Source organism: Girardinichthys multiradiatus, chromosome 24, assembly GCF_021462225.1.
Source record: "Girardinichthys multiradiatus isolate DD_20200921_A chromosome 24, DD_fGirMul_XY1, whole genome shotgun sequence".
NCBI lineage: Eukaryota > Metazoa > Chordata > Actinopteri > Cyprinodontiformes > Goodeidae > Girardinichthys > Girardinichthys multiradiatus.
The window spans coordinates 26,120,732-26,136,877 of NC_061816.1; the positions used below are offsets into that span (position 1 = coordinate 26,120,732).

The 16,146-nt window shown below is 40.4% G+C and overlaps 1 protein-coding gene across 4 annotated transcripts in view; it reads left to right on the forward strand.

Moving 5' to 3' along the window:
* Positions 1–16,146, forward strand: part of hecw2b (HECT, C2 and WW domain containing E3 ubiquitin protein ligase 2b) — a 52,049-nt gene that overhangs the window by 12,757 nt on the left and 23,146 nt on the right. For 3 of the 4 annotated variants that reach the window (XM_047355021.1, XM_047355020.1, XM_047355022.1), the window contains 8 exons: positions 6,403–6,497; positions 6,888–6,963; positions 7,036–7,205; positions 8,932–9,074; positions 10,614–10,714; positions 10,922–11,757; positions 11,856–11,991; positions 14,439–14,597. In XM_047355021.1, the coding sequence (XP_047210977.1) occupies positions 6,403–6,497; positions 6,888–6,963; positions 7,036–7,205; positions 8,932–9,074; positions 10,614–10,714; positions 10,922–11,757; positions 11,856–11,991; positions 14,439–14,597 (1,716 nt within the window). Of the gene's footprint in view, positions 1–4,125; positions 4,159–6,402; positions 6,498–6,887; positions 6,964–7,035; positions 7,206–8,931; positions 9,075–10,613; positions 10,715–10,921; positions 11,758–11,855; positions 11,992–14,438; positions 14,598–16,146 lie in introns of those variants that run through there. The other variant, XM_047355023.1, reaches the window with a different exon arrangement.

Consider the following 16,146-nt stretch of genomic DNA (forward strand, 5'->3'; position numbering starts at 1 on the left):
CGACTGAAGACCCTGCCACAGTAGTGAGAACATATCAGTTGTTGTATTTTGTGCTGCTAGTAATTAGCTAAATCCTGCCCAGATATAAAAGTGGACCCAGAGCATACATATGTGATCTCCTTCCCCCACCCCCTAAAAATTTAGCTCTTACTACTTAAAATTGCATAGGCCAGCAGCTGTAGTCTGGACATTATTGCACCTGCTTGCCCTATCATTTCAGTGTTCTGAATGATTGTGTTTTCACTTTGGTTCTTGAACATGTAAGGATTATGACTATTAATTAATTAATATTTATCAAAAATTATAATTAAAAATCATATTTCAGAAAAATCATTTCTTAACCGAAAATCATTATTTACGAATAGAAATCAGAGGTGTCCTCTGGTGTTGTGATTATGGCCTCAAAGCGCTTAATAATTACAATTAGTTAATTATCATTAATAATTTATAATTATTAACCAAAACCACGCTAAATGTCACTGTTTAATCAACTGCTTCACCGAAGGTGGGGGAACTTTGACCTTATTTTGACAGATAAATCACTTTTGGGAAAAAAAAACACAAACGCTTTCTCTTCATCTACGTGAACATTTATAAAATGAACTGCCCTGATACACTTTGCTATTCTGATTCAATAATCTTCACCTAATCAAGCATGCAAAATTATACACAATAAGAGGTAACATAACTAACCAAAAAAGGCAAAACAACATTGAGTGTCTATGAAAGTCAAACCAGCAATTTATGGGCAAATATAGTAATGGAACAAAGCTTTGGGTTTACTTGGAATGTGGGAGATGTAACCAGATGTAACCAGTAGACCGCAATACGTTCACATAGGCAGCCCATTGGTCTCCACCAGCCCGCAGTCATAAAACCCACAAAGGGTCGTAAAACCTTTAGGCGGCAACCAGTGGGAAAACACTGAGTGAAGACATGGACCAGTGAGTGTTCCACCAAGACGTTCTAGCTGGAGCTTCAGGGCTTCTGAGAACCTCTAACAGTCAAACTTTTAATTCCACCTGAGTCTGCGCTCAGGTGTTCAAAGCACAGTGAGACACACACAGCTGCAAAGCACGGCGGCTTTCAGAGTCCAACAGCAGTCAAAGCTTCAATAAGATATTTCATGCACATACAACTTAGAACACATTGAACTACAACAGGTGGCGATTCTAAATCGCCCTAAAATCCTACTCTATCCTGCACAAGCTATTTCTATCATACTAACAGGAATAAAGCAAGAACAGAATTACTTGGTGTTGTCTTCTCTGGAGCAGGGGAGAGGGGGGGAGAGTTGTTATGCATCTGTAACAAACTCAAGGACAGTCGGCTTCTCCTCCTTTGGCAAAAGGGCAAAAATATGACTGACCGTCAGCAGTCAACGGGAGCAAAAACAAAGAGGAAAATTTCGTCCCCTTGGAAAACCTCCATGGTTTCTCTTGAGTTGCATGTCAGGTCCACAGCTTCGATCGTTAAGGTAAAACCTACTGGTCATCTTATCCCAGTAAGCCTTTAGCTCGTTGAGCTTCTCATGAGTTTGGCCAGTGAGGAGAATGAATGAAAACCCACGTGTGAGTTTCTTCTCCAGAATGATGTGCGCCTCCATTGCGTGGTAACTGCTTTTCAGTTTCCAACGGGAAAAAAGGAATGGTGGAGCATCTCATGTGTTCTTATATAGCCAACTGTGACATCAGAGCCACAAAGCCCACTTCCTGTTTACTGCAATGCATTCTGGGAGGTGTAGAAGCAGATGATACTGGGAGGGGTAGTAGCAGACAAATGGTCCAACAAACAAAAGTCTGAAGACACCTACTTGAACATTGACCAGATTTTTGAATATAATTAACATGAATTAGGAATCAAAGGTTTTGATTTTCTCTGAGGCAGTTAGCTTAAGCTAGCCTCAAAATTCTAAAAAAACCCAAAGCTGTTACTATCCAAATAGATTGCTGGGTTGGACATGTGGGTGGACAGCTCCTCGTATTACTTTCTACCCTCATCTTTGGCCACAGAAATGATTGCCTCTGGTCTTCTTTTCGTAGCACCAAATCTTTCAGCATTCTTTATGACTTCATACAGGTTAGTCTTCTTCTAGAATTGCCGCGCTCAAGGTGGCTGCATGTTGGAATAGCTCTGTTACTTTGATTCTGATATATTCTTTTTAAGAAATCTAATTCCTCTTGTTGTGAATACATAGATTTTTTCGGACAATTGTCCTCTCCGGTATTGGATGCTGTGCAGCTGGAAGAACTTTTGTTGATACATTTTTTGTACATCTTTTGTATATTTGTTATGATGAGTAACCATAGCAACAAGGTTATTTTTTTTACAACTGTGCGCAGCTGATTATTATCTCAAAAGCTCAAGTACTTCAACTACAACCCCAAATCCCTGATGAGTTAAAAAGAAGATGCCATTGATGCAGAGCAGAAACAAAGAGAAGAGAGAGAAGTAGAAAGTTTAGACCATTTCTTCCATCAGTTATGATGGGGATTGTGAGATCGTTGGAAAGTTGGATGAACTCTAAGCCCTACAAAGGACCCAGCAATAGTATGGGGAATGCAGTCTTATGTGTTTCACTGAGACATTGCTGCAGGATCATATCCTCGCCTCCAGCATCTCTCTGCCAGGTGATCTCACCATATGAGCAGACAGAGATTTAAAGAGGAGCAGCAAACGCAAAGGAGGTGGATGAGCAATGTATGTGAACAAATATGGTGTAATAAAGGACATGTTACTGTTATGTTTCGCCTCTGCAGCCCAGATATTTAACTTTTAGCAATAAGTTTTCACCCATATTATTCACCTCCGGTGTTATTTTGGCAATGGCTTACGTTCCACCATCAGCTGTTGCCGACAGTGCATGTTATGTCATCAGCTCAGTTTTTGCTAAGCTACCGGCACAACACCCCAATGTGTTTGTGGCAATATCTGGTGATTTTAACTATGCTTCACCCTCTGCCACACTTCCAATGTTTCAAGAGTTTGTCTGCTGCTCTGCCAGAGAAAACAAAAATTTGGATTTGTTTTATGCAAATTGAAATGAGGTTGCTGTGAGGCTACATACTGGGATGCACTGTGCCAGCTACATTTAGAGGACATCAATGCCATGACTGAGTGTGTGACCGACTATATAAACTTCTGTATGGAGATCACCATCCCCACCAGAATGGTGAGATATCCGCAATAACAAACCCTGGATCACTAGTGACCTGAAGGACCTGCTTAACAAGAAAGAAGACTTCAGAGAGGGAGACAGAGAATTATTGAGGAGTTTACAGAAGCAACCTAAAGACAAGATAAGACACAGCAAGGAGGTGTACAAGAAGAAGTTGGAGAGCAAGCGCCAGGTAAACAATATCAGAGATGTGTGGTCAGGGACGAAGAAGATAACAGGCTTCAAACAGAAGGACGATCGGACCAATGGATGTCTGGACAGAGTCAGTGAAATAAATACACTCTTCAATTGGTTCTGTTCAGGAACAAGCTCAGCATTCTCTCCCCTGCCCACAGCCAAACAGACATCCCACCCTTCTTTGACTCACAGCGTTCCGGTCACACCTCAAATGTTTTATATTCCATCTCAGCCATGGACCTTCTGCTTCTACATGTTTGCCTTCAACCAAATCAGAAGATGCTGATGATCCCTTTGTCCCCCCCCCCTTCTCCCATCAGCTTGCTTATCACAGTGGAGTTGGAGTTGAAGATGCCATCATACATCTACTTCAACAAATCTACTGTCATCTGGACAAAACAGACAGCACTGTGAGGATCATATTATTGGGTTTCTTCAGTGCATTTAATACAATTCTACCTGATTTGCTTTGTCAGAAACTCCAGAAGACTCAGGTGGAGGCTTCAACAATCTACTGGATCAAAGACTACCTGACAAACAGACCACAGTTGGTGAGACTGAAGGGTTGAGTGTCTAACCAGGTAGTCAGCAGCACATGAGCACCACAGGGGACTGTACTCTCACCATTCCTTTTCACTCTGTACACCTCAGACTTCCAGAACAAGACAGACTCCTGTCATCTGTAGAAATACTCGGATGATTCTGCAGTCGTGGAGTGGATCAGAGATGGACAAGAAGCAGAGTACAGGGAGCTGGTGGACCGCTTTGTGGCATGCTGTAGAAACAATCATCTCATCTTGAACGTGAATAAAACTAAGGAGATTTTTGTAGATTTTAAGAGAAACAGTAATAGGTCCAACACTTTTTCTATTTATCTGTTTGGAAAGGGTTAAAAATGTATTTTGAAGGCTTTTGGGCTGCAGAGAACCAGTCAAAACCATTGTCCATGAACATGGATTAAGTGGTAAACATTCCTAGGAGTCCCCAAACTACAACAATTTCTCCAAGAGACAAAAGAACATCAAAAGCACTGCAGGCCTTTGTCTGAGTTAAGGTCAGAGGTCAACAATCTTAAAGAAAATATCATCCATGGGAGAGTTCACCAAAGCCCCAAAAATTAATGATCTCCAGTACAGCTAGGAAAACATTCTGTGGACTGATTAAATGTTGAACTTTGTTGAAGGCGTGTACAGTGGGGAGAACAGGAATTTGATACACTGCCGATTTTGCAGGTTTTTAAACTTGCAAATCATGTAGAAATCTATAATTTTTACCATAGGTATTCTTCAACAGTGATGTATTCTAAAATGAAAATCCAAGAAATCACATTGTGTGATTTTTAATTAATCATTTGTATTTTATTGCATGACATAAGTATTTGATACATCAGACTAAACTTAATATTCGGTACAGAAACCTTTGTTTGCAATTACAGATATCAGACGTTTCCTGTAGTTCTTGACAAGGTTTGCACACACTGCAGCAGGGATTTCGGACCACTACTCCATATATCCTCCATATACATCTTCTCCAGATCCTTCAAGTTTCAGGGCTGTCGCTGGGCAATACGGACCTTCAGCTCCTCCAAAGATTTTTGATTGAGTTCAGGTCTGGAGACTGGCTAGGCCACTTCAGAACCTTGAGAGGCTTCTTACGGAGCCACTCCTTAGTAGCCCAGGCTGTGTGCTTTGGGTCGTTGCCATGCTGGAAGACCCAGCCACGACCCATCTTCAATGCCCTTACTGAGGGAAGGAGGTTGTTGGCTTAAATCTCCTGGTACATGGCTCCATCCATCCCCCCTTCAATACGGTGCAATTGTCCTGTCCCCTTTGCAGAAAAACATCCCCAAAGAACGATGCTTCCACCTCCATGCTTCATGGTAGGGATGGTGTCCCTGGGGTTCTACTCATCCTTCTTCTTCCTCCAAACACACAGAGTTTAGACCAAAAAGCTCTATTTTTGTCTCATCAGACCATGTGACCTTCTTCCATTGCTCCTCTGGGTCATTCAGATGGTCGTTGGCAAACTTCAGATGTGCCTGGACATGCGCTGGCTTGAGCAGGGAGACCTTGCTCAAGACCTTTTCCTGTAGCCCATCCCAGCCTTGTGTAGGTCTACTATTTTATCCCTCATGTCCTTACACAGCTCTCTGGTCTTGGCCATTGTGAAGAGGTTGGAGTTTGTTTTACTGAGTCTTTTATACAAATAACGAGTTCAAACAGGTGCAGTTAATACATGTGGAGAACAGGAGGGCTTCTTCAAGAAGAACTAACAGGCATTTGAGAGAAGGGATTGTTATTGGTTGTTAGGTGATCAAATACTGATGTCATGCAATAAAATGCTAGTCAATTACTTCAAAATAACAATGTGATTTTCTGGATTTTTGTTTTAGATTCCTTCACTCACAGTTAAGGAGTACCTATGATAAAAATGAAAAATTTCGACATGATTTGCAAGTGGTAAAGCCCGCAAAATTGGCTCTGTATCAAATACCTATTCTCCCCACTGTATCTCTTTAAATCTGGTGTAAAATTGACACTGTATTTGAATGGCTTGGAAAGACAGTTTACAAATGGTCAAGTTAAAGTCTGGACCTAAATCTGATTGAGATGATGCTCACACCTTTTATGTTGCATGCAGAAAATGTTTTAGCATAACTAAAACATTTCTCCATGCAGGGCTGGGTCAGAACTCAGTGGCAGTTCTCATAAAGATTTGGAAGGGAGACAAAGTAGGTGTTGGGTTTAAGGGGACATTACTGTCTCGCATAGGGCCTGGTTGGTTGGACCACTTTTAAGAAATGGTTGTCATCTTTATGTGCATGATTTGTTTCCAATGTTCTTACACACATTTTAACAGTTTTTTAACAGACTTGTAGTGCAATCCATTATCCCAATTAGTATTGTAAGTTCAGAAAAATGTAAAACTCAGTAGATAGAGTAGAAAAAACTCCACCATGTCATACTTTTGGCAAACAAGTCCAATTTTCCTGCTCTTTGTTTGAATGTTTTTAATGTACAGGAATGTTTATTGGGTTCTCGTTACAGCTGAGACAAAGATCTGTTTCAAATATTATCATGGTGTAAGTGGAGCATTAAGAGCAACAACTCCTTGCATCACTGTGAAAAACCCAGGTGTGCCGGTAAGTGTTTGAGTTAATACTTTATCATCCATGTCCAACTTGGCTGTGATTTGTTCTGTTTATTGATCACTGATCACCTGCTGCTAATGTTTCGTTGATTCTTCGTCGAACTGATAATGTATTGGTTATGAAGAGAGATGGCTTTACTTCTCTGGATTCATATTTCCTTAAAGTTTTGACAAGATCGAAGGACAACCCTGGCTGAAAGCCCCTAATCATAATAGTGCATCAGCCATGTTTTACCTATACACACTCTCTGCACAAATGTCTTTTCTGGATTTTGTGTAAAAGTAGGGCATTTCATGTAAAAATACAACATCCAAAAACTCTTATTGAAGTCTGCATCGAAATCAGTGTTTTACATATATTTCCTGTTTAATTTAACATCAGGTGAGAGCTGAAGGCCAAGTGGAGGACCAGTCAGGAAGTGAGCATTGTCGAAAACTTGTCAGCTTCACCCTGTCAGGTAAGAGGAACACACCAATAAAAGTAACGTGAATATTGACAAGAAAGATGCTTATAATTGTTCCTGTTTAAGGCATTCGGGCAGTGGGGTTGAAGAAGGGGATGTTTTTTAACCCCGACCCATACCTGAAGATGTCCATCCAGCCCGGGAAAAGGAGTGGCCTCCCCAAATTCACACACCATGGCCAGGAAAGGCGCTCCACCATTATAGCCAACACCATCAACCCTGTGTGGCATGGGGAGGTGAGCACACATTTACTCTGACATAAACGCACTTTATGTTGGACACCACTAGGTGTCGGAAGCACACGTTTAAGGGGGCTTTTGTGCTTGCCATACATCCAACACTAACTCGCTAGTGATGCTGTTTTCAAAAATCATTTTCACCCTGCTAAATTGTCTTCAAGCTCCTACTATCTGTGACAGCCATTTTTGTATTGCTTTGGTGTGGAGGGCTTTACATAACAGCTGCTTATTTGTTGTTATGGCACTTAACAGAAAGCAATAACACAGTTAAGCATCATCTTCTGAATAAAATTGGTGATGGCCTCTGCAAACGGATTCGTCATCTGATTGTATGCCCTGGACTGTGATGTCTATGACAGAAGTTTAGGACATTACTAGTCTGAAGACTGCCTGAAGAAGTGATGTTCATTAACCCTGTGAATCTAAAACTACAATCCAAGCTGAAATGCGTGGGTGGCAGTTATTCTGAAACTTTAAGTTAGTATCAACTTCCAGCATATTTGTTACCATGCACAGAAAGTTATGTGTTGGTAATGTTGGCATTTTAAGGAAAAAGACACTTTTCTCTGATGTAATGTTTTGGATTTATTCTGTCAGACGTTTGGTTAGCAGTGAAGCGTGATGTATAACTTGCGTCACCATGTGTTACAACAGTCAAAGATCTTACTATTGAATTATTTGACTTATTTAAGCAGTACAGCACAGGTTTGTAGGCCTCCTTGCTCACACAGACCTTTTTAGTTCCACCCACTAATGTTCTCTGGGACTGAGATCAGGACTTTGCGATAACCATTCCAGAACATCAGCTTTGCTGTCCTTCAGCCACTTTGTAACTAATTTGGTGGTATGCTGAAGGACATTGTCTGTTTAGAAGACCCATTTGTGTCAAAGTTGGACTAATCTGGCTTTTCGTGTTCCTGTTGGAGTAATGTCTTCTTCCTCTCTGAGTGGCCTTTCAGCCCATGTTGGTACAGCTCTCATTTCACTGTGGATAATGACTTTCTCTGACCAGCTTCAGCAGAATCTTTACAAGATCTTTAGCTTATTTTCTAGAGTTGATTCACACATTTTAAATCAGAACCCACTCATCTCTGGGTCACAGAACCTGTCTTCTTCCTGAAAAGCATGATGGCTGGACATTTCCAAGCTGTTTATACTTGCAGATAATTCTTAGAAAAGATGAATGTGAACATCTGGAGATAGGACCCAAAGGATGAACCAGACTTGTAGATTTTGTCCATGATAAAGTTTACACACAAGGTATTAGTTTGTTTGAGGTATTCCCTAAAGACATCCACATGTGTGCCCTATATTAGAGAAATGTTGTAAATGGGAAGCTTACAAAGCCATGACATCACCATTTGGACATCCACACAGTGTTTACAGTCAGTTATGTTATTGTGTTGAAAGTACTATAAAACCTCTTTTATTATTCTGGCATTTAGCATATCGGTATAACTCTGGTAATCCTAACTGACGTAAAAAGGTAACAGCAGTTTTTTAAGCATTGTTTGGAAATACTCTAATTGATGAATGAATACTAAAAGATGTTTTTGTTGTGCTGTGGCTACATTTGCTGGATTCCTTTTGTTTTTTCACATAAACTGCTGGGTGGCAACAGTATGACTAAATGATAAATGGAGGAGTCTGTAAAGAATCAAGTAATAAGACTGGGAACAAACCTAAATCCAGGTAATAAAAATGGCATATATATTTTCTGTAGAAGTACACCTTCGTGGCTCTGATGACTGATGTGTTGGAGATTGAAGTGAAGGATAAGTTTGCCAAGAGCCGACCAATCATCAAGCGCTTTCTGGGTCAGCTGATCATCCCCGTGCAGAGACTTCTTGAGGGGCCAACAGTTGAGTAAGTTTACACGCAGATGTGAAACTGTCCTACAGAACCTGGTTGTTTGCAGAACTGATGGAACCACAGAGCGCTGTCCACAGGAAATAGTTCATGTTTCTGCGTTTCATGTAAAAGCTCATGTTATTTATTATTGTTGTTGGAACAAGTACCTGCTAAATAATTTAAAGTGAAACCAAAGTGAAGACAAGAAGTTTGTGTTTGGGTACAGACGTGATAAACCAGTTAATTTGATCTAAATGATGCAGGAAGAGAATAATAAACTCATATATGGGCGACTATGAAATGTAGCAGTTAAGAGAAATCTCTCACTAATCAATCTGACGGAATACGCTGGTTTATTTAATCAGGAAGGAATCACACCAAACCCTTTACAGAAAGGAAGTAGATTTATGAATTATTAAAACAAATATTTTCAGTATCTATTTGAAATTGAATGATTATATTTAAACCAGTCACTTTTGATTAATTATTGATAAAATCCATGATAAACTATTAATAATCATGTTAATATAGTTAATTAATTACATAAATAAGGGAGTTCTGGTTATTAGCTGGTTAGAGGTCTAAGCTATGTCCGTGTCTTCCCCTGCATAATTTGGACTTCTAAATACTTAAAAGGTTAAAGAAGAAAACAAAACAGAACTCAAAAGGACAAAGTCCAGCAGGTTCTGACAACAGAAAATCGTCCTATGTAAACTAAGCCTTGTTTTTGGCCTGGGTCTTGTTGCATCACCTCCGAATGAAGCGGGTCCTTTCCTAGCTCAGTGGATCAGGTAATCTCAGCAAGGCATCAGTTTGACCCGGTCCCGAGGTCGCCTCTCCAGAGAGACACCAGCTGTTTTTTAGCACAGGCGTTGGATGTTTGATGTTACTCTCTTAGGAATTCAGAACCGAGTTGGTATCTTGCTGGATGGTCTGGGTTTTGTTTCAACCTCAGGTGCATGAAGACAAAACCAAAGACTCTTGCTGAAACTTGAAAATTAATTAAGTAGCCAAGTTTTTAAAAATACAATAAAAACCCTATTTATTTATGCTGAATAAGATAGTTACGCAACCGAATTTTAAATACAATAGTTGTTTCAGGCTTTTATTAATCCGACTCAGAGAAGCTGCCCTGTAATGTCATCAGCACTGATCACCCTCACCAGGGGAAAATAGGAAAAACATACCACATCACATTAAATAGTCTACTTTTTCATACCCTGATCGCAGCCTGCAGACATGCAATCCTTCTAAGAGAAAACAAGAATGCATTTTGTCAAGTTCTCAATTAGCATATAAGCATCATTACTTTAGTTTAATGGGCCTTAGCTAGCATTCACACGGATCCAAATGAACAGTTTCATGTTCTGACAGGAACATCATCAACCGGTAATAAGATTTTATTTTAGTTAGGATGAACAGTCCTAGTCAGAGTGTAGAAGGGTGTGCCTACGTATGCAAGAAGAATAGTGCTGCACAGTTAAAGGTTACAGCTGGTGTTGAGAAGAATGTGTGTGTGTGTGTGTGTGTGTGTGTGTGTGTGTGTGTGTGTAGGGATCATCAGGTCAGCTACAACTTGTGTCGCCGCCTCCCAACGGACAACGTCAGTGGCCAGCTTCAGTTCAGAGTGGACATCACTTCCACTGGACATGAAGGTGTGTTTTTGCCTTTGTGTCTGCCATTATTGGTTTCAGTCAGCAGCAAAGTATGTCAGAGGTGGCTGTGAGGCAGCAGTAGAGCCCACATTTTATCATCCCAACATAAGGTTTCATTCGTTTTAACTTGGTTTGTTGTAAAATCTGTGTTAAAATGATGAAACCCAGCCCAGACTATCCCCACCCACTTTCTCCTCTGCTCCTCAGAAGCCTCCCCAGATGCTGTTGGAACCATCCTAGGCAGCGGAGACCCCGGCAGCCCGTCTGATGATGAAGACCTCCCCCAAGCCTCCTCATCCTCCCGCGTCACGGGTGGACCTTCCCCCACAGGTTCTGATGATGGCCCCTTGTTGGTGAATGGCATTTGTTGCTACGGAGATGACAGTGTGTGGCATGAGCCTGGACACATGAGAGGGGGTGACCTGCCCTCTGCTATTTTGGAGGTCCACACTCATCGACAGGTGTCCCTCAATGACTACCTCGATGCCCTCGAGGTCCACACAGGTGCCGGCGACCTTCATTTGGTGGCACCTTTACCAAAACTCCGGTCCAGCTTTCCAACTGACACACGGCTCAATGCCATGCTACACATTGACTCAGATGAGGATGAGGATACAGCAGGGCAGCACAGAGACCAATCACAGGAGACGAGGACAGAACAGAGGACGGACTCTCCAAGCAAGTCAGCTGCACTGCAGAATGAGGGTTTAAAGGAACACACTGGGGCTGGAGCAGAGCAAGGTTCTTCTGCTCAGCTTTGTATCGAGGCTATAGAGCCCGAAAATGAAGGAGCAGCAGGGGAAGGGGAAAACAGAGGCTCTGCTCTAACCGGAGCATGTGTAGGTGGGGCCGAAGGAGCTGCTGGAGCATTAGCTGAGGCTGCACAGGTGACCTCCGCAGCTGTCAGCTCATCCCAAATGCTTGGAGTTGAGGCTGCTGCAGCCGGTCCACAGGGGGATTCTCTACCGGAATGTTCCTGTCAGGAGCAGAGCAGCAGGATAGGAACCTGTAACCCCTCACATGGTCCTCTTTCACCCATTCAAGTAAGCAAAAGTACCTTTTTTTTACACTGCAGTCAACAGCTTGGATCTGCAGGGGTATATAAACAGTTTCTCTGCATTATTTCTTTTTTTGCCACCAGGAGGTTGAAGCCAGAAAAGAACTGGCTCCAAAGGCAGAAGAGGAAGGGGGAGAGTCATCCAGCAGCGAGGCAAATGGGCCGGTTGGAGCATCTGCTCCGAGCAGTGCTGTTCTCATTGGAGGAAGTTCTGAAGCTTGTAGGTGGTCTCACAAAATGTAGGAATCTGTTTAAAGACTCTAAGCTGATTTTAAAAGGAACAAACTTGGGAACCGCTGCAGTGCGTCTTGTCAAATAATCTACATCAGTTGTCACCTTTAACCCGCATCAGATGCCTTGGATTGTTTTAAAATAAAATACATTTAAAACGAGTTTATAACGCCAAATAGTAAAAAGCTCCCTGTTGATGCCCAGTCGATTGCATGTAGTCACTGTGTAGCAGTTTTCTCTTTATCTTAGTGTATATCTCCATGCGGGTACACCTGAATTTTCCACACTGGGACAATAACGATATTTCTATTTTATTTAGTGATCCTTCGGTTGAAGTTTTTTCCCATGAATAAAACTAAAAACAAATCAGTTATGAATTTGGCACAGAGGGATCTCAGTGTAAGCTCCCAGTTGTCTCTTAATTTTTACTTAGTTTAGTTACTATAAATCATATTATTACTTTTCAGGTAGTTTTAGTTAAGACCGTTTTCATTTGATTGCATTACATGGACCGATTTTTGGCTGCAATGTAAAGCTTGAAATTTGGTTTTAAAAAAAGAAAAATAGGCAAAAAACCTCGAACATTAATTAAGAACTGCAAACAACACATTTTTAAAACCTTAAAATATAAAAATGTGAGTTTGACATCCCTATGTTACCTGCCAAATGATTTACTTTAATTAAACAGGTTATTAAACAAGTTAATGGCATATAAACACAATTTCTGTCATAATGTACTTTTTACATACAAGGACGTCTGTGTTGATGGAACACTGGATGGGAAACAAATACTGTCACTCATTTAAAGAATGATGATGTCATTAATGAATGACTGTTTTTTATCATTATTATTTTTAAAGAGCTTTAAAGCAAGAAAATCTACATTTTCAAACAGCAAAATATACAATACCAAATAACACATTAAAGCAGCAATACCTCCTAAAGATTACAATAACAATGCAGATGATCATTTCACATGATCCAATTTTAATTATAAAAAAAACAAAATTACTTTTTACTTCTAAATTCTAAACTGAAATATTCAGTAGCTGAGATAGGAACAGCAACCAGTGCTGGATGATGTAGTCAACCAGACTGTCTTAAACCCTTCCAGGAAAACCCAGATGGTTACATTTATTTCACACACAAAATACTTTTATTAAGACAGATTTCCTTTAAGTTTTGTTAAGCTCTTAGATGATTCGTTATGTATTCATTTTATGCATTCATGAGACTGTCCTACAACAACAGAGTGTCTTCAGTCAGAGGCTTTTTCAGATCTGCTGTAAGATGGAGCGCTACAGGAGATCCTTCCTGCCCACAGCCATCAGCATCTACAACGACTCTTTGAGGAAACCTTCATAATATGAGCTATAACAACATTTAATTTCTCTTTGGGATTAATAAAGTATTTTGGAATTGAATTTGATTATGGTTATGTTGTCACAGTCATTCTGTTTTACAAGGGTCTGATTTTTAATCATTGTATTTTATTTTATTTTGTAAACATTCATCCTTTTTGGGTCGCGAGCACTCTCAGTCGGTCTCGCTCAGTTTCCTCTGATCTGTCTCGTGTATTTTCGTGCAGCTTTTGGCTCCTTTTGAAATTTTTTATTTGTTTTGTATTTTTATTTTATTTTATTTTATTGTTTTGGTGGCATTTAGCTGCTTTGCCACTTCAGACGTGCAGACAGTAGAAGAGCAGATACACACATAGAAACATCCAGAAGCACACAGAGAAGTACACTGAGTTAAAGATAGCAGAAAACATATTTGTGGCTTTGATGGGACATAAACATATGGAGCCAGTAGTACTGAATTGATAATAAAAACTAATCCAGCCTTAACATAACAAAAGTTTGGGGCAGTTTTGTCTTTGTAATTCAACTTCTAAAAACATCTCCTGCTCATGTTGTTGCATTTAGAAAATAGAACTCATCTTGATAGACCTCAGTGATCTAAACCAGGAAAAGTTTAGTCTGATTTAATGTTAGACAATGAGTGGAAGATGATCATGTGTCTTTTTTATATGGTGTATTTAAACTTCTAGTTTCAACTGTGAATAATAAGGAGAATTGGCCCAAGCACTCAACCTTGTGGAGCTCCACAACTAACTGATGAGAAAACTTTATTATTAACATAAACAAACTAGAATTTGTCAGACAAATAATCTGAACCGCCCTGGTGCTCTTCCCTCAAAGTCTAAAGTGATTTTCAGTTGTATGTAAAAAGATACTCTGAGTGACTGGATTATCATTATTTATAATCATTATTATTATTATCGATGATGAAACAAGGAGGAAAGAAATCTGCAAGCAGCAAGCAAATGTTGCTGCTCATTAATGTGGGAAGGAGCTTATCTGAGCGAGTGGAAAGTAACTCAGCAACATTGAGTTCAGGTATCTAATAAAGCTGTGTTGTTTCTGTGTTCCAAAGGCATGAGGGCCGAAGGTGGGGACGAAGAAGGGAGGCAGAAAGGAGCAGAGATGTGGAGGAGGCAGTCCATGCAGGCATCTGGAGGCCGGGCACTGAACCAGGAGGGGTCCGAGGCCAGAGTGACTGACAGCAGGACATTGTTAGGCGATAGAGAGATTGGTGAGTAGAGTCCTTAACCTTGTTCTCAGGTATTGTTCTGTAGATAATTGAATGTCATATTCAGCCTTCACATTTGTCCCCCTGCGATGTGTACCTCAGCCACACTTTTGGTAGGCATCCACAAGCTAATGGTATATCTGTGGTCTGATATTTAATTTGTATTCTTGGCAGAATTTATTTGAATTGGTTGGTTTCCTGTTGGAACATCCAACTATCCAGGTGTCAACCATATAGGTATCCTTCTTCGTTCTTTCATTTATTTTGTACAATGCAAGAGTGGCAGCTAAATAGTCCCTCAGCATGATGCTAACATCGCCATGCTTGACAATTGTTACTGTGCTCTTAGGCCTCATGATAAATCATTCTCAGCAGAAACCATTCTTCAGAAGGTATTTATCTATTTAGATGATGTCCTGGGTTCTTCGGTGACCTCCTGGATAAGTCAATTATGCACTCATGTAGTTTTTTGTGGTAGTTTCGGGAAGGTTCTCCACTGTGGTTCTTAAGACTCCCAAAGCCTTAGAAATAGCTTTTTAATACATTCCAGATAAATAGGTTGATTTGGATAGCTTTTTTATTAAAATCATTATTTGAAACAACTTTTGTATTTACTCAGTTTATCTTTGTCTAATAATAAATTTATTTCATGATCATAAAATATTAAGTGGCACAAAAAAAAAATAAAAACAGGGAAACTCTGTGGAAAGACAATATGCTGTACATATTTGAGCTGGTATGTATCATTTTAAATCTGTTGCAGCTGAATGTTTAATCACTCCACCCTGGAAGAACAGTGTATGTATCTAAGTATAACAACTTAAGACAGCAGGAGTGAGTTTTCCAGTCTCATATTCAGCACTACTTCTGTTGGCTGTAAGGTTCTTCACAACAGTCAGGTTCATACATTCCAATTAATCCTAATCATTCAACAGTGTAGTCAGTTAGTTATTTATTCAAATTGGATAAAAAGTTTTTCTATCTAAGGAAACCCAGCAGATTGCATTCACTCCTCCTGGATGAGCATGTAGAGACAGTGGACAGTCACTGGCGTTGACTTTGCAGCAATCCCTCATACTGAGCATGCATGTAGCGACAGTGGAGAGGAAAAACTCCCTTTTAACAGGAAGAAACCTCCAGCAGAACCAGAACCAGGCTCAGTGTGAGCGGCCATCTGCCACGACCGACTGGAGGTTTGAGAGAACAGAGCAGAGACACAAAGAGAACAAAGAAGCACTGATCCAGGAGTACTTTCTATGGGAAGGAAACGTAAATGTTAATGGATGTAGCTCCTTTAGTCGTTTCATCTAGAAAGAAAGAACAGATAAACTCTGAGCCAGTTTTCAAGGTTAGAGTCTGAAAGAGAGCACATAGAGTTAGTTACAGTAGAAGCTCAGTCAGTAGCCATGTCTAGGAGAGAGAAAGGGTTAAACACTAAAAAACAGGGCTATGTGGATCATCGGTAGAAGGTGACAGGGGCGTTTTTAGGGTCTCAAAACATTGGGGGCTTTAGCCCAAATCTAAAATATTTAGATTTCAATAAAACAATTTA